At 41.6% G+C, this 19,225-nt stretch overlaps 1 protein-coding gene across 2 annotated transcripts in view; it reads right to left on the minus strand.

The window, feature by feature from the left end:
• The window catches only part of l(3)76BDm (trafficking protein particle complex subunit 8 homolog l(3)76BDm), a 196,524-nt gene that overhangs the window by 45,343 nt on the left and 131,956 nt on the right, over positions 1-19,225 (minus strand). For both annotated transcript variants that reach the window (XM_080281518.1, XM_080281519.1), the window contains exons 9-10: positions 18,981-19,149; positions 10,832-10,919 (exon numbers count right to left, since the gene is read on the minus strand). In XM_080281518.1, the coding sequence (XP_080137644.1) occupies positions 10,832-10,919; positions 18,981-19,149 (257 nt within the window). The remainder of the gene's footprint in view (positions 1-10,831; positions 10,920-18,980; positions 19,150-19,225) is intronic.

Here is a 19,225-nt window from a genome sequence, read left to right on the forward strand (position 1 = left end):
AGATAGAGTTAACAGAAATAGTCCTTAAATCACACTGTCACTAAGATAGCTCTGGGAAGGGAAGAAGACTGTCAGTTTTAGCACTTAAGCACAAACTGCATTACACACAAATATTTTCTGAGAGAGAGAGAGAGAGAAGCAGTACAAAGACAAGTAGTATCTCAAAAGGTCTTACAATCCACAATGAGGAAGCACCATGAATGATGCTGCCAAGTAAACATTACTACTCTACTAGTGAGAAAAAAGTACAGTATCAATGACAGCCCTCCCCATCCACCTCTTCCATTTGCAGCACAGGCAAGACTGCTAATCCAGGGGAAAAGTTCCACTGGGAAATTATACAGAAAAGGAGAAAATGTTCAATTTACCACCAAGTTAGGCCTACCAAAGCTTCTCTAACCTAGTTTTGAAATATCCTACCAAGGAACTATCAACTACCACTGCTGGTAGTCAATTTCAAGTACAGTACCACATACCTTGACTGTGAAGAAAATAACTAACATATCATTGTACGAATATTCAAATCCACGAAGGATTTTGAAAGCCTCAATTAGTTGTCAGTACTAACACCTTGTCTCTAATGACGAGGCTCAATGCCTGGGGCCTACTCTGATCAGAGGCGCAGTCAAGGGGTGGGTGTCGGAGGTGCCCCCCCCCTTAAAGGTCTTGAAATCGAATGGGGCTAAAAAAAAAAAATAATAAAAAATCTTTCAATAAATAATCACTTGAAAGAGAGAGAGAGAGAGAGAGAATCATGGTGTGTCAGCATCATGCAGACATAATTTTGGATCAGTTCTCAGAGACAAAAGCAAGACTGAATCTCCATTTATGAATATACTGTACAGTACTGTCATGGCATGAAAAACTGCTAAGAGCATATATATGTATCTAGAATTGGTGTTGTTTTTTTTATTTTAGTTGATATAGCGGTTACAGAGTAACAGTATGAATGAAGCTACATTTATCTGTCTGAGTTTGACAATATCTTATGTTTTCATTAATCAATGTTTCCTTCTAATTTAATTAATCAGAACTATGATTTCTTCAGCAATATCTGTTCAAAGTATGAAAATGATCAGCTCGAGTGAGTGCTAGAGCTTTTATTACCTGTGATCACAGTAGAAATCAGGTGTGTATGTATATATACATATACAGTATATATATATATATATATATATATATATATATATATATATATATATATATATATATATATATATATATATATATATATATATATATATATATATATATACATATATATATACATATATATATATATATATATATATATATATATATATATATATATATATATTACATATATATATATATATATACAGTATATTAGAAAATATTATTTTTCTTAGAACAATTAAAATAAGCAGACAAGTCTAAGTAATTTAGCATATTTTAAAGGTTTACCCTTTTAGTTTAACTAAGTGGTAAGACCTCCAATGCATGGCACATCTATAATTATTGATGTTGTATGGGCTATGGAAGTGGTTTTCAATATGTTATGTGATACTTGAGTCTTGAGATACCAAGATTTGTGAAACATTTAAAATTGTATTGCTTTCCTTTAGAACACAATAATATGTTTTGTTACCACCTTTTGTTAGATAAATTTTGACATTCCCAGGCTCCAACTAACTTAGCTAAGATTATTAAGCTCTCAAAGGTGAGGAAAATGCACATGAGACTCCCAGATTCATTACTGTTCTTTTATTCCATAAGGATCATTAAAAAGGCTTCTTTTTTCAGCCAAAATCATTTTCTTGCTCTATTTTTTTGCCATTTTCACTATAATGAGTTATCATCTAAATATTCCTATACATACTTTCACAGGCCTCAGAAAGCCCCTAAAAGTACTTAAAAAGCCCCTAAAAGTACTTAAAAAATTTTCTTAGGAGGGCGCTGTGAGCCCCCCGAGACCCCCCAGCTACATCTATAGACATCTTTCTCCCCCCCTCCCCTTGTGAACTTTCTGGCTACGCCCCTGACTGATATCCCATATGCCCGATGGACAGAATCCACATAGTGAAAGATGCCTGTACTCTCTCAAGCCTCAGGACCACACAGCATATTCCAGAGGCAGTGTACAAAAACTGTTCAGAAAAAGGACTATCATGTTTGTTTTTGTACCTGTACTGTATCCTATACGGTAATCTCTTAATTGTCTGTTATCACAATATCCAGCCCAATGCAATTTCTAGTGCTTTTTGCTCAGCTCTATTAAACAATATCCAGCGAAATTAGGCAATATCCGGCTCAGAAACGGAAAACAGTGGGAGGTACTATGCATTTTCTGGCAGGGATGAGTATCATTTGGCTCAGACACTGGATCCAATCGGTGCCCGGGCAGACCCCGCAACATGACATCACCAGCGAATCACAATGCACTGCAGGAGCGGCGCATCCGACGCACCAAGCCTACTGCCGCTCTCTCATTCTCTCCCGTGGATGCCACATGGTGTGTACATAACTGTGTGCTGTGCATTTGTGACCCACGCAATGGCTACCCCCTAGGGCTGTGACTTAGCCTATGGCCCCTCGTGATGGAGTCATCTTCGTGGGAGCCATTCACCACTAGACCACATGGGATTACATGCACTGTATTGCATAGTGTACTATTTTACCCTCCATCAACACTAGGTAAGTACAGTAGGATTATATTATGTACTGCTGTACTGTACTAATGATACTCTATCAACACTGCATAGTATTTTATGCTTGATTTTAATCATTTACTCATGGGTAATATTGCAGGAAAGATTTTAGGATAGAGGGTCGAGATGAATAGCTTAGGGTAATGACACATTATCTGGCTCAATGCTGAATGGATAGCCAACTGGGGGTACCATCGCAACATCTGGCGTTCTGCATTATACGGCATGGGGGTTGGCTGAATTACGGCAGATAATTGAGAGATGACTGTATAAGCCTCTGTGATTTCATCTCTACTTAAATGCACTGCTTGTAAAATTTGAGGTTACTGCTGATTAGTGTAGGTGTAAATATGTCAGTGGACTGATGGGGTTAATATTCTCTTCCATGATTTAAAAACTTTTTAACATTGGTATGGTTTTCATTAATATCACAAACAGGAACATTAAAGAGCCATGAGCAGACATAATGCAATAAGGAAGAGGTACTGGAGAGCCTCCTGAGCTGACAAGAATATGAAATGCTGGAAGGAGGGTACAGTGAAAATCTACTTTCCTGCATCTCAAAACTTCTGCCCAAATGCAATCAGACAGTTCATGACTAAAAATCCACTGGAGAGCCTCCTGAGCTGACAAGAATATGAAATGCTGGAGGGAGGGTACAGTACAGTGAAAATCTACTTTCCTGCATCTCAAAACTTCTGCCCAAATGCAATCAGACAGTTCATGACTAAAAATCCATCTATCCCTGCACAATGAATACCATAAACAGTACCAAACACACACAAGTTCACCTGGTTAACCTCTTAACTGCTAGGATTTCTCTTGACTGAGCAGAATTGTCAGGTGTTAGCACTGCCTACAAGAAATTATGGCTGTACACACTTGATAAGAATGGAATGTGTTCAAGCAGGCAAGCTTGCTATTGTTATAGCTAAAAGAAGTGTGCCATTTCACTTGTCTTAACAATGCACATTCTGAAATTATCCACCTTATTTCAGAATGCACATACTGGTTGGTGGAGGATTAGTGCCCCTCCCTGTAAAACAATTAACTCTAAGCCCTTGGCCACCCCATTTGGGATACATGGCATCTGGCAATGAATGAATGAATGAAACATACTTTTAGTTTAGGGACTTGGGACCCTCATGACAAACTATGACATATCACGCACATGACTCAATTTTTTCCTCAGTCTAGCACTTTATGGCTCTTTTCTGCAAATGAGTTTGTGAATTTTGAGAAAAGCCATGTAAGTAACATCCATTACTCTTCCATACACTTTCCAACAATGTCCTTATGTTCACTATAACTGTAACTATTTCCAACATTGACCAGTTTGGGTGCTCAGTTTGAACTTTTTCTGTAACACAGTAGCACAAACTACAGTATGTGCATAAGTCCACAGTAGCTTTAACAGTTCATGAGATACAGTAACAGTTTTTGTACCTAATCTGGTGCCTTCAGTAATATGATGGCAAATTATTAGTGATGTTACATAAGTAATACCTATTATTTTTTCATTTGATTTCCAGCAATGTGAACAGATCTGCTCTAGTTTTAACAGTCTCTGAAATAACAGTTTCGATGCTGTTTTTTTTAAATATGGCACTTTTGCCTCTAATCAGGAACATGGTGGGCACTTCTGATAAACATCCATTAAGTACAGTAACATCTATTACTTTTCTACCAGCTTTCTAACCAGGCGTACTGAACTGCTGTAGGTTTAACCTTTCCACGCACAGTAAGTATTGGTAAGTTCTCTGGATCATGATTTTATTCCACCCCCCCCCCTCTCCGACAGCCCCCCCGCTCACCCATGAAAACATGTATTCTTGTTTTATTTTCGCCCACCCAAACATCCTGTATATATACTGTCATAAAAACTACATAATCTTATTCATCGATGTTTGTCCTTGCCAATAAGCAAAAAAAGGATAAAGAAAAGTATGAACAGAAATACATCAGGCCGGAGTGAATAAACATTCTGGAACGTCAATCTCACTTCCCATCATGGCTCGAATGTTTCCCCTTATACCTCTAATTGTTATTATATGTTTGGAAAGAGAATTTCATCAGCTTTCTAATAGTGTTAGTGGCTTCTTGATATGATTTTTAGTTTTCGAGAAAATAACCAAAAACTAAAAGTATTTACCTACAGGGAAGTGATTTTTTTTTCACAGCACTCTAGTGAAGGTTTTTTCCCATCAGATGTTATGTTTATATTCCATCAGCTTCTGTAGAATTTCAAGAGCTTTCTCATGGTATAATCAGATTTTTCATGTGCCTCACTGTCCAAGTAAATCACATAAAACTACATTTCATTCACTGTCACGCAACACCTTTTATCGAGACTAGCACTATGCAAATAATTCAATATATTTTTCTACAAACATTTACTGCACTATATACATATATTTCACACAAAACCATACATAATCTATCACTGTCTGAGTACGGCATAATACAATTCATTCAAGGTATGTGCCTGTGTGGCGTATTGACACTCCTCAACCTTCTGCCATGCTTGTGCCAACTCAGGCAATTCACACAATATATTTCTCTACAAACACTTCTATCTATCTATCTATTGCCAGATGCTTCAATCCCGTTTGGGGTGGCCACATACAAATCGCCTCCAAGTCGCCCTGTCCCCCGCCATTTCACTGCCCTGCTCCCAACTCACATCCCCCTCACTCGTATACCTCTCCACCCCATCCCTCCATCTCATCCTCGGCCTCCCCCTCCCTCTTCCCCCCCTCCACCTCACTCACATACACTCTCTTCGTCAGTCTTTCACCCTCCATCCTCTCCACATGGCCAAACCACCTCAGTGTGTTCCTCATAACGCTTCCTATCACATCCACATCCACACCACAACGCTCCTTTATATATACTATATACATATATTTCATACAAAACCATATGTAATCTATCATTGTCTGAGAACGGTGCAATACATTTCATTCAAGTATGTGGCTGTGTGGCATATTGACGCCTCTCATCCTTCCACTAAGTTAGCACTAACTCAGGCAATGCATACAATATATTTCTCTACGAACACTTGCTGCACTATGTACGTACAATATATTTCACACAAATACATACATGTTCCATCACTGTCTGAGAATGATGCAATACTGTACATTTCATTCAAGTATGCAGCGCGTGGCGTATTTGACACCTCTCATTCTTCCGCTATGTTTACGGTCACTCAGACAATGCACACAACATATTTCTCTACGAACGTATATTTCACACTAAACCACATGCTATATATCACTATCACAACGATTCCAGGCACTATATCTATCACAAATATAAATACTTGCTTCACTATATAGGTAAAATACTCTCATCATTTGTGGAGGGGTGATGCAGAGTAGCAAACCCTGCTATAGCAAACACGACTACACTACTGCCAAGGCCTAACGGCTTATAACGGGCCCCAATGCTTTATGAACAATATGTGTGTGTTCCATTGACACAATCACTTCACAAAAGATTCACAAACACTGTACAATACAGTAAAACCTCAATATAACGGATTTCAATAGACCGGAATTCACTTTTATCGGACTCGAGGAGCTACCAGACTAAACTCCTATGTATCGGAAAATGTCCAATAAAGCCAGATGCAATCCAGACTGTCTGATCACTTCAGCTATGTTCACTACAATAAGGTAAATAAAAGATAGGTTTATCAGTGTACAGTACAGTATTATATATACCAATCGATTAATGTAATGAAGATATAACACAGTACAGTACTGCAGTGGTTGTGAAAAGTTTAAAATACATTGGTGCGATCCGGACTAACGTCTGATATATCAGAAAAAGTCCGGATTAGCAGAGGGAAGCCCGGATGTCGCTTTTATCGGAATTTCTTTTTTTTTTTGGAATGGTTTGGGCCCCAGTTAGTCTGTTATAGTGAGGTCTTACCATAACAATATTTTAATCGTGGCTTCTGCCTCGGGCAGGATGGGGAAAAATGACAGAAGTTTAAAGGGACAAGAGATGGAGTGAAACCCTTCTGCCTGGCTGGTGGTGAGAGACTATGGAATACTGATTCACTCTGCCCCATGCCAGAGCCACCAGGGTTGCTAAGTGCTTGCTTTGGAAGCTAGACTGGCCTGCTAGGACACACTAAAATTTCACATGAATCAGCCCAAAACTTTTTTTTTGGCGAATATTTCTCTGCTTTAGAACGCCATTCGCGTCCTCATGTTTTGACCAGGCCAAACCCAAAGAATACAAATCACGTCTTCATATGCCGAAGGGTTAATAATCTCCAAAATTTTTGCTTGGGTGCTGTATGTGATATAGGTGCCCGCACTCCACTACCCATGTAACAGCCTTCTTGTTCACATTCATCATCATCATCTGGACCTCCTTTCCCACCTAATGGCAGGGTGAGGAGTAGCAATGTCTAGACAGCCCAAACTTGCCCAATCCAATGGGCCACACTTCTGTTCACATACCATTCAAGCCCCCAGAATCCTGGCGCTATCTAATACGCTAAAACCATTCACTACATTCTGTAGCATCACATGAACATCCGACAGTGTCAATCCAGACGCTGTCACATTAAAGAGGGGTACCATATCCCTGACACGACGCTTCTCCTCACAATATTCATCCAGCCAGCTTGATCTCTTGTCAGTTCCCTAGCCTCACCGACTTCCAAACCTCTAATCCTCACACACTCATCCACCATACCCCTCCACCTTCTCATTGGCCAGCCTCACCTCCTCCCTCCTTCAGATTCGCTCAGATATACCTTTTTCACCACTCTATTGTTATCTATTCTCTCCACATGACCATACCATCCCAGTACACTCTCTTTGATTCTGGTGTCCATAGACTTCCTCATTCCACAACTTTCATGACTCACATTATTTCGTATCCTATCCACTCTCTGTACTCCGCATACATTCCTCAGTAGTCCCATCTCCACTGCTCATACTCTTGACTTTTCATTTTCATTCCACACCATAGTCTCACATCCATATGTTAAAGATGGCACTACCATTCCTTCACGCAAGCCTCGTACAGCTGCAACACTCAAGTCTCTGTTTTTTATCAAGGCCTTCATTGCATCTGCTACTTTCCTTCCTTGTGTCACTCAGCTTTCCACTTCTTTTGCACATTTTCCTCTTTCTTCTATCACTGTACCAAGGTATTTGAAATTCTCACCAATTCCAGTCTCTCTCCACTCACTGTAACATCACACTGGGAGTCACCTTTTCTCTCAATAACCATCACTTCACTCTTTTCTACATTTACTCTCAGGGCATGATGCTCACAGACATCAGCAAAACTCTGCGCTGGTCTACCAAGTTCTCTTCTGGTATTTGCAAGTGTTACTGCATCATCAGTGTACAACAAATCTGAGATATTCCATCCATCACCATTCATTCCCAACACCATCCCTCTCTCCATTACTTGTGTTTTTACTCCTCTCATCACCTCATCCATATATATATATATATATATATATCAAACAACCATGGGGACATCACACAACCTTGATGCACGCCCACACCGACAGTGAATCATTCACTTAGATGCCCATTAACCCTTACACATGCATCACTACCATCATAAAAACTCTTGACAGCACCTAGCAGCTTACCATCTACACCATATATGTGCAACACCTTCCACAGTCCATCTCTGTCTACTTTGTCATATGCATTTTCCAGATCCATGAATGCCAGAAACACCTTATAGTCCTCCTCACAAGCCTTCTTCACTATCTGTCTCCCTGGAAATATCTCATCCACACATCCTCTGCCACTCCTAAATCCACCCTGTTCATTACTCACTAGAACTTCTGATATCTCTCTTACTCTCTTTATAATAATTCTTCCATATACCTTCCCTACCACACTCAATCAGCTTATGCCATGATAATTCTTGCACTCACTTCACTCACCTTTATTTTTGTACAGGGGTTCGATCACAACCTTTTTCCACTATGCTGGCACAGCTTCACTCATCCATGCCTTCTTACATATCTCCAACAAGCACTTTATTCCACTCTCTCCACTACACTTAATCATCTGCTTTCCCATTTTTCAGCCACTTCACAGCACTCTTCACCTGTGCGAGGGTCACGTTTCCTGGCACTGCATTCCTTCTCTGAACACCCCCAAAACCAGTATGTTTACAGTGGCTGTGCTCTCTCTATTCCCATTCAACAGGCTTTCAAAATATTCTTTCCATCTGGTCCTTACTTCATCCCCATGGGTTAATAATCTACCACCTGCATCCTTCACACTTTCACATTTCTTTCTGCTTTCACTTCTACATTTCTGCACCTCTTTCCAAAATAACTTCCTATTTTCAGAGTAGTTTGCATTCATTTTTCTTCCCAGATCATCATTTACCTCCTTCTTTTTCCTCTTCATTAGTCTCTTTATGTGCTTCTTGCTCTCAATATATTCAGTTCTTATTTCAACTGAACCCCTGTCCTGTAACCACTCTAGCCACTTCTTCTTTTCCTCCACTGTTCTCTTAACCTCTTCATCCCACCAAGCCTTGCCTTTCTTCTTTGTTGTTACTCTTGCCACACCACACACCACTTTAGCATTTCTAACTAAGCAATCTCTATATGCATTCCACAGGCTGTCCAGATCCATTTCATTCCAATTTCCTGACTCTAACTCCTCCTCTACTTTGGTCCTGTATTCATCTGCCATTTCTTTGATCCTCAGCTTCTCAACTTTCAGTCTTTTTCCCTGACTGCTCCACTCTCACATTGTCCACCTCACTCCTGTCAGATTGATCTTGCATACCACAGTCATATGATCTGACAGACCTCCACATCATCCTCTCACAGCCCTTGTATCAGCAACTATTCCCAGCATCTACCTCTCTACAAGCATGGAATCAATCAGGCTCCTTTCAACACGATCCCCGTTCCCTCTACACCATGTATATTTACTGTACTGTATGTGCATTTTTGTGTTTGAAATACGAGTTACGAACGCACAACCTCCTTTCCTGACATATATCCTTCAGTTGCTTCCCACTATCGTTTTCTCCTGGCACTCCATTACAACCCACTCTGTTATCCTCAGGATTAGTTCCTACTCTTCCATTCATATCATCCATTACGATCACTATATAAGCTCCTGGGCATTTCTCCCACTGCTTCATCCAGCTCATCCCAAAACCTGTCTTTCTCTTTCTCACTCCTGTCCTCACACGGTGCATACGCTACAATCATAGCCACTTTTACCTTCTCAAACTTGAACTTGACATACATACACCTCAAGCTGACACATTTGTATCCCTCACTCCACTCTGCCACATCTCATTCATCAACAAAGCAACTCCTTCCTTGCATCTTCCTCGCCCATTCATGCCCGATCTTACACTTTCATCACCTGAACAATAAAGGGAGTACCAGCAGCAGAAAAGGTTTACTCAACATACTTTTTGAAGCCCATGACTGCTAGTTTCTCTCCCAGATGTACAAAATCTTTTGGTGTTAAGCTGATAAAAATCCTCAAATGCACTACTTGCAAAAAAGGGGCTCTATCTATTCATCATTTAATCCCTGAGAGAATGGCAACAAACAAAATAATCACCTCTGTCATCCAGTCCTCTGGCATTAGGCTGCCCTTCCTCCATTTCACACCATACTCATTCATAACCTTTCTACTCTGTCCCCCCAAAATGATTTTTGTTCCTGCTGTTGCTGCTGCAACTCCATGATCATCTGGACATGAAACCAGCAGACTGCAGGAAGCCAGCCACTTCAGCCAGTCGCTCTCAGAGGTCTTTTGTTGAGCTTTAGTTAAAGCACTGTCTATGCTGTGATGGTGTGGTGCATGAGGTGAACATGTGTATTATGATGTTGGGGACTACACTACATTTTGGGCACAGCAGAATGTTTGTGAGTTGTGTTTTGTGTTTGTATTGTAACAAGGAAGAGTGATGATCACACTGCAGACTGGTTAGGTCTTGCTTCTCTCTGGGTAAGGAACTTTCTGAGGAGTTTATGTCTAGTGGTGGTTCATGAACTGTGCTATTTGGGCAAAAGTTTTGAATGGCTGTGATGCCTATACATTCATGAATGTGTTTATGATGTGCAGTGTTGGGTGGAGAAGGGGTGTGAGTTATGAGGAGAAATTAACTTGACTGCCAAAACTCACATTTTAATCTTGCATGAGGAATCACTGCCCACTTCTTACTGCTGGCACCTAGTCCCACCACCGTATAGAACTGGCAGCTGCTATCCACCTGAGGACCAAATATGTTACAGGTTCATATAGGAAGTATACTGTAGACTGTACAATATCTTTTTAATTTCATTCTGGCAACCAGCATTAGATTATATTTAACTTAGAAAAGACAATTCAGACTGCCGTACTTTTATTTTAGTCTCTCATAAATCTTCACATATCAACATTCACTATGACTATAACATGGAAGGTAATTACCTAAAAATTAGTGTACACATTAAAAATATGCTGTTTCATCTGGTCATAGTATAAACCGTCTGTGATAAAAATAAGACTTTAGCATTTCTATGACATCAGACATAAAATCCAGTGATCACCTCTTGTGACTAAACTAAGAGATATTAATTTCAAATTATGCTTCTCATTCACAAATAAGTACAGGTCACACTTTTGAGCTAGCGAATCTTGCTGGTATACTGTATATTCTTCTGACCAGCAGATTATTCAAAATGTTAGCACTTTCTGATCACTACCACATAAATCAACATTATTTTGCTAATACTCTGCCTTTTGGCCTTCGACAGAGAACAACAGCTCTTCTTACAGATAGATACTGCATATGAGTCATGTCAGAACCATTCGCATTCTGCTTTCCTATGTTATCTATACAGAGAATTAACAGTATTTGATTAACTATGCCATTTAGAATTATCACAAACAATTATGCCAACCATAAGACTGGACTGCGTGGAACTAGAGTTGACTTATGAGAGAAGCGTCTGTTGTGTCCTCTGCTGACAATGAAGGCTTCCTGGAGCAAGCAAGTCAAGCAGGGTCCAGTACGCCTACCACAACCGACTACCCTCCCTCTCACTCACATCTGCACACATAAGTACCCAATACCCTGTATTGTTTTAGTACAGTATTTGCACTGTGGTGATTATTACATTATGTACCTTAACCTTATGTAACACTATCTACTGAATGCTACATTATGTAATCTTATGTAATGCTATCACACAAATGCCCAAAAGTGTCAGAACCTTATCAAAAGTTAGGTAGTCAGAGGTACATAAAGCCATAAAAGAACAGCTAGTCACATATGGTGGTGCTACAGTACAGTGGGCTCGCACAGTACGCGGGTTCACAGTACGCGAATCACATAGTACACGAGTGACCAAAAATAATAACCAAAAAACCTTGACTGTGCGAGTTCAGCCCACTATACACGAGGCAGAGGCAAGGAGTGGCCCAAAACCGCTATTTCCCTGACTATGCGAACCCCCTCCCCACACAATGGGCCCATCGTGACTTAGAGGCTCATGGGGAAGGTGCTCAAGAGGACTCTACAGTAAGATCTTGCCAATAACGACTTCGACAATGTTCTCAGCAATAACGGTAAGTTAGAATAGATACCCAGTTTCTATGATAATGTTTGGATTCACTTGAATGACAGTTTTTTCGCAAATGCCAAGTTATTATACTGCAACTATGTCCATAACAAGATGAGGAACAAAACAGACAAACAAGAAGAGATGAAGGAAACTGCTGAAAATGTAAGCAGTGAGGAAGAGATGGAGGATCCTCCCCTCACCACCTCCCCTGACTCGCCTGTCACCATCCCCTCCACCTCCACTGCCCTACCTGACTCACCAGCCGCCTCCCCCTCCACCCCGACAGCCCCACCTGACTCTTCTGCTTCACCTGGCATACCTGCAACCCCCACCATAACGACTGTTGTTGCATTCTGGAAGAAATATAACATTCGACAGGCCGTAAACTTCTGTCAAAGCCTGGAATAATACAAAGCTGGCAACCGTTAAACAAGCATGGTGCGGCCGGGGCGGCAGGGGCACTCTAAGTGTGTTGCGGCACCTCGGAACCCCTGTTATTTAAGTCCATCAAGCCTGTTGTCTACTGTTGTTTGGGTGACTGACCATTTTTTGTTACTGTAGCTATATCTGTAGTATATGTCTGAAAATTTTTCCCTTTATTATGTCTCTAAGGGTTAAAAAATGTCAAGGTATAAGGGGGTACTGCCCATATGTAATTTTTCCCAAAGATTATGTATTCACAGTGAGCAATTTCACAGTGTGCGAGGACAGGGACCACCCATCCACTCACATACTGTGAGAGCCCACTGTAGTTGAATTTTTCCCCAAATTTATGTACCCGGGTTTCACGATTCAAAATTATCATGTGAGAGGTATGAAACCAGTTAGTCACAAGTAACAAGAGACGCATAATAATTTGTGTATATATATATATATATATATATATATATATATATATATATATATGTGAGAGGTATGAAACCAGTTAGTCATAAGTAACAAGAGACGCATAATAATTTGTATATATATATATATATATATAAGGTGCTACCCAAAAGTTCCAGTAATTTGAATATTGTAGGAAAATAAGTTAACTTACCTCCTACTTCTCACTGTCACCTTCGAAGTAGTCCCCTTGGGCATGTATACATTGGTCCCAGCGTTTTTTCCATGAGTCCATGCATCCCTGGAAGGCTTCAAGTGTGATGGTCTTGAGCACCTCCTGCGATTCTGTCTGGATCTCCTCAATCGAGTCAAATCGATGCCCTATCAGTCGTAATTTCAGCTAGGGAAACAGGAAAAAGTCGCAGGGGGCAAGGTCAGGCGAATAGGGTGGGTGGGGAATGACTACCATGTTAGTGGAAGTCAGGAACTACTGGACAACAACTGATGTGAGGGAGGGGGCGTTGTCATGATGCAGGACCCAGTCCTTGTTCTTCCACTGTTCTGGATGTTTGCGGCAGATGTTCTCCCTCAGATGCTGCAAATCTTCACAATAAAACTTTCCGATGACAGACTGACTGGGTGGGACGAATTCCTTGTGAACAATCCCTTGCATATTGAAGAAAACAATCAACATCAACTTGACCATTGGTCCGCCATTGAAAAACCGCCAACCCACCTACACACAGCGTTACAATAGTAAGCGTAGTTCAACAACATCTCTGCTCACTGACACGGCCAAGGCCACACTGACGCACAAGGGGTGCTGCTGATTCCTCCTAGCAGCAAAAGGCAAAACTGCAAACAGTTGGCTCCCTCTGTTCAAGTTACTGGAACTTTTGGATAACACCTCATGTATATATATATATATATATATATATATATATATATATGTGGTAGGTGGGGGCACTGGCCATCCACTCACTTGATGTAGTGCTGCTCTTAGGTGTCTGCCCTTTCCTCTCCTCCATCCTTCTTTCCTTCCATCTTCTTCTCATTGTTTCTTTCATTCTTTCCTCATCCTTATGCCTACGGGTGACTTTGCACTCCCTCTTCAGTCTTTCTTTCCTTCATTCTATCCTCTTCCTTTGCCTGTGGGTGACTCTACACAAAGTGACAAGACAAATGGTTTCCTGTACACCAGGAAACCATTTACTTTGCTGGGTGGTAATCATATAACCAGATTATGGCGCCTGGTGGTTCAGTGGATAATTACGGCACTCCAATCGGATTGAGCTCATGTAATGTCACTCAGGGATGAGTGAGGCTGGTCACTCTCATCTTAGATGTCAGGACCAACTTGCCTAGCCCCGGACTCCTACGCTCCTCATGGGGCAATGCAGAATTTGATGATGGATGGATGGATGGATATATATATATATATAATCTGTATGTCTATCTTCTTTATATAATTTATTTTATGTATTTTCCATAGACATAGGCTCTATGGAAAATACATAAAATAAATTATGTTTGGAAATGTGAATGGAAGATTGTCAGGTGTTGACAGAGGAAGGGCAAGAGAAGGTGTGGCCTTGTTAGTGAGTCCGGAAGTACAGCAATGTGTGATTGAATGGAAGGAGGTGTCATCGAGACTGATGTGGGTGAAAGCGAAATTTGAACGTGAGTTGTGGGTGTTTGTGAGTGCATATGGGTCTGGTAGTGAAAGGGATGAACAAGAGAGGGAGTCTTTCTGGAATGATGTTGATGAGTGTCCGCAGGGTTTTGGAGCGAATGTGAATGTGGTAATGATGGGAGATCTGAATGCTAAAGTGGGAAATGTAGCAGTTGAAGGCGTAGTTGGTATGCATGGTGTGCCTGGAAGAAATGAAAAAGGGGAACGAATGATAGCGATGTGTGCTGAGCGAGAGATGGTGATTGGGAATACGCTGTTTGAGAAGAAAAATATTTATAAGTATACATGGGTGAGACAGGAGGGTGGAAGGGTTGTTGACAGAGCTTTGATGGACTATGTGATTGTGTCTAGGAATGTAATAGGAAGATTGTTGGATGTGAGAGTTCTGAGAGGGGAGGGTGGAGGTATGTCTGACCACTACCTGGTGGAGGGAAAGTTAAGAGTAGGTAAGAGATGGGTGAGAGCTAGGAGGGTTAGGTGTGGCAGGGAGGTTTTGAATGTGAGTGAGTTGGATAAAAGAGAGAAAAAGATAGAGTATCAGGAGAAATTGAAAGATGAGTGGAACGTGGTGAAAGATCGGGAAAATGGCAGCGTGGAGGAGGAATGGCAGTTGTTTAAGAGTGCTATGGTGGGGCATGCAGAAGAGGTGTGTGGTGTGAGACGTGTGGGTGGTGGTGTAAGAAAAGGAAGTGAATGGTGGTGCGAGGAAGTAAGTATGGCTGTGGCTGAGAAGAGACGTGCATATGAAGTGTGGCTGCAGAGGAAGGATGAGATGTCATATGAAAGGTATAAGGAAAAGAGGAATAGAGCAAGAAGGGCTGTGCATGATGCTAAAGTGGCAGCAGATGAGAGGTGGGGTAGGCGGCTGACATAGAATTTTCAACAGAATAAGAAAATGTTTTGGAAGGAGGTGAAAAGGGTGCGAAAGGGAGAGTCTGGGAAGGAAGAACGAGTAAAAGCAGAGGATGGAAGGATGTTAACTGAGATGGATGCAGTAAGGAAGAGATGGGCAGAGTATTTTGAAAGATTGTTAAATGTAGAGGAGGAAAGGGTGGCTGAGACTGTGGCGGATGGAAGGGTGCAAGGAATAAATGTGTTGGGAGAGTTGAATGATTCTTTGATCACGAAGGAGGAAGTGGAGAAGGCAGTAAAGGAGATGAAAACAGGGAAAGCTGCAGGTATGGATGGGTGTGCTGTGGAATGCCTGAAGGGTGGTGGAGTGACTATTGTTGACTGGTTAGTAAGATTGCTGAATGTGTGCTTTGAGAAAAGTATGGTGCCAATTGACTGGGCAAGTGTTTGTGTGGTCCCGTTGTATCAAGGCAAGGGTGATAAGTACGAATGTACTAGCTTTAGGGGTATAAGTCTGTTGAATGCTGTAGGTAAGGTGTAAGGTAGAGTGTTAATTAGGAGAGTTAGAGAGGGTACAGAGGGAGTGATTGGTGATGAGCAGTGTGGCTTTAGGAGAGGGAGGGGATGCATTGATCAGGTGTTTGCTGTGAGACAAGTGTGTGAAAAGTATTTAGCGAAAGGCAAGGATGTGTTTTGGGCATTTATGGATTTAGAGAAAATGTAAGATAGAATTGATAGGGAGGCTTTGTGGACTGTTTTAAGATTGTATGGACTTGATGGTAGGTTACTAAAAGGGGTGAAAAGTTTTTATGTAAATAGTAGAGCGTGTGTAAGAGTGGGAAATGCTGTGAGTGATTGGTTTCCCGTGAGAGTGGGGCTGCGACAGGGATGTGTGATGTCGCCTTGGTTGTTTAATATTTACATGGATGTTGTTGTAAGGGAGGTGAATGCAAGAGTTTTAGGTGGAGGTCTGAGTCTGGTGAATGTTGATGGTGGAGAGTGGAATCTGAAGCAGCTGCTGTTTGCAGATGATACTGCACTGGTGACTGATTCAGAGGAGAGATTGAGACAGTTGGTAGAGGAGTCTGGAAGGGTGTGTGAAAGGAGGAAACTGAAAGTAAATGAGAATAAGAGTAAAGTGATAAAGTGTACGAGGTTGATAGATGGTAGAGGGATGAATATAGTTTTGAATGGTGAGTTGCTTGAGGAGGTAGATTGTTTTAAATATCTAGGGTCACATGTTGCTGTGGATGGAAGAATAGATGCAGAAGTGAAGTTTAGAATAAATGAAGTAAGAAAGGTGCTGGGTGGAATGAAAAAAGTGTTTAAATGTCATTCGCTTAGAATGGATGTAAAGAGAAGGCTGTATGAGGGTGTTGTGGTACCGACTGTGTTATATCGGGCTGAAACATGGAATATAGGTGTAGCAGAGAGGAAAAGTCTGAATGTAATGGAGATGAGGTGTCTGAGGAGTATGTGTGGAGTGACGCGTATGGATCGGGTACGAAATGATGAAGTGTGAAGGAGAACTGGAGTTGTTCGGGAGATGGCTGGTAGAGTTGAGCAGAGGGTGTTACGATGGTTTGGGCATATGGAGAGAATGGATAATGAGCGACTGGTGAAAAAGATAACTAGATTTGATGTGAGAGGTGTAAGGCTGAGAGGAAGACCACGAATAGGATGGATGGACAGTGTGAAGAGAGCGCTGGATGGGAGAGGGATGTCTGTTAAGCAAGGAAGAGTGGCTGTGCGTGACAGGAATAAATGGAGAGAAATTGTGAATGAATAAGTGATGACGCAGCCCTGAGGGGATATTCTTCCGCATTTGGTCTGATCAGCTAGTCAGGTCAGGTGCGGGTAAGGGGATGGGTCTGTTATGATGTGGCAGGGGTAAACCAGTTCTGCTGTCGGGCCCTGCTGCGGATGTCACTGATTGCATTGCGCAGTTGACCCTTGTGCGGTGTGGTGCGGTGAGGATCTGTCCGTTCTCCCCTTTGGGGCTAAGATGCGAATGAAAGTGTTTGAATGGATGAGTAAATGGGGAGTGTGTCGTCCTGTCTCGGCTACCTCCCTTTCCTTGGGGGAAGCAGCCTAGGTATATAGATAGATAGATTTTCCATATTGCATGGGTCTGACAACTTCACCTAATAGTACCCTTCCACCATGCTCTGTTCTGATCAAGTTGCCTAGTAATATTTCTAGATCTGGGATCGGCACACACCATCTCGTCCCACACCTCCCGCTGTCTGCCTCTCATCAATGCCCTGGTACCACTATGCTGCTCTACCTTCTCATTCAAATTCCATGGTCCAGCCTCTTGATATGTCCAAAAAACATCAATCTCCTTCTTTCAACTTCCTTTCTGATGCTTTCCACTCCCAGCTGTCTTCTCAGTTCTGAGGATAAGCTTTCATCCAGTTTTACACTACTGAATTCTTCTCATGTCATTTTTTTCCGGTTTCATTAGTTCTATTACCTTTTTGCACCACTTTTCACTGCCATAAACTACAGCACTCCTAACACAGGTACCAAACACTTCCCCTTCTATGGACAGTGAGAATACTCATGTCAGAATGGGTAGCAATTATTGTAACTTACTCCACCTACTATATACCCTTCTGACGCCACCCTGCCCAGCACCTTCTTCTGCACTGCCTTCATCAAGGAGACAGAATTAGTCCACAATCTCCATCAACTCATCTCTTATGACCCCTACATTTAATAAATTTGCTTTCAAAGCAAAGAACCCACAGTCATTCATAAATTTCTACACTGATCTGCAAAGTTACTGTTTGTTACTGGCACTTGGCACCAAATAAACCAAACATCCAATCAAGCAAGCTGTCAATGCCAATACCATATAGACAACAATGAATATCTATTACTGGTCCTCAACCGTCTAAATTTCACTCAGCAAAGATGTATCAATAACAATCACTCTGGGACATCTCTTGGATGGCCCCCAGGCCATAATTAATTTCTCGGAAGCTGCAGGGTTCCCATAAAGGGAATGCTGGGGCAACAAAGTAAAGTACATTATTCCTGCTTAAACCCAGTCTGTCTGCCCAAGCAGACCATCTGCTTCTGTGGGGCCATTCTACAGTACATAAACCACGTAGGGAACTGGCACTCCCATGTGGCAAACAGCACCTTACTTGAGTTGGACCATGGCTCTTCACCATGGAGAGGTGCAGGGAAATATGAAGAGGTTTGGCTCCTGGGTGGAGCTGCTTTGCTTCACCCAGGGTACACAGCACCACCACATACAGGTTCCTTGTCAGCTCGATATAAAGTAAGTGAAGCATAAAAGCTGCAACTACCTACATTTGTCCTCTAACCTCTCTTTGGTCATTACCTCTGAAGTATTAACAGCCTCTATGATAAGATTGGAGGTGTAGGTGTTGGTACAAGTTTCTCCTGAGTGAGTATTCGTAGCCTCCAGATTCTGACTCACAGCTGATGCCACCTTGAGACTCAGGCTGCGTTCAACATAAATGCTTTCATAGTGACGCAGAAGGCGATACCTGTCAAGAAACATGTCAATAAAATAAGAATTTCCTGAATGCAAACAGAGTTTCTGATTTATCAAGTACAGTAAGC

Source organism: Coenobita brevimanus, chromosome 89 (assembly GCF_032717465.1).
Source record: "Coenobita brevimanus isolate Jiangsu-jjx chromosome 89, ASM3271746v2, whole genome shotgun sequence".
Classification (NCBI taxonomy): Eukaryota; Metazoa; Arthropoda; class Malacostraca; order Decapoda; family Coenobitidae; genus Coenobita; species Coenobita brevimanus.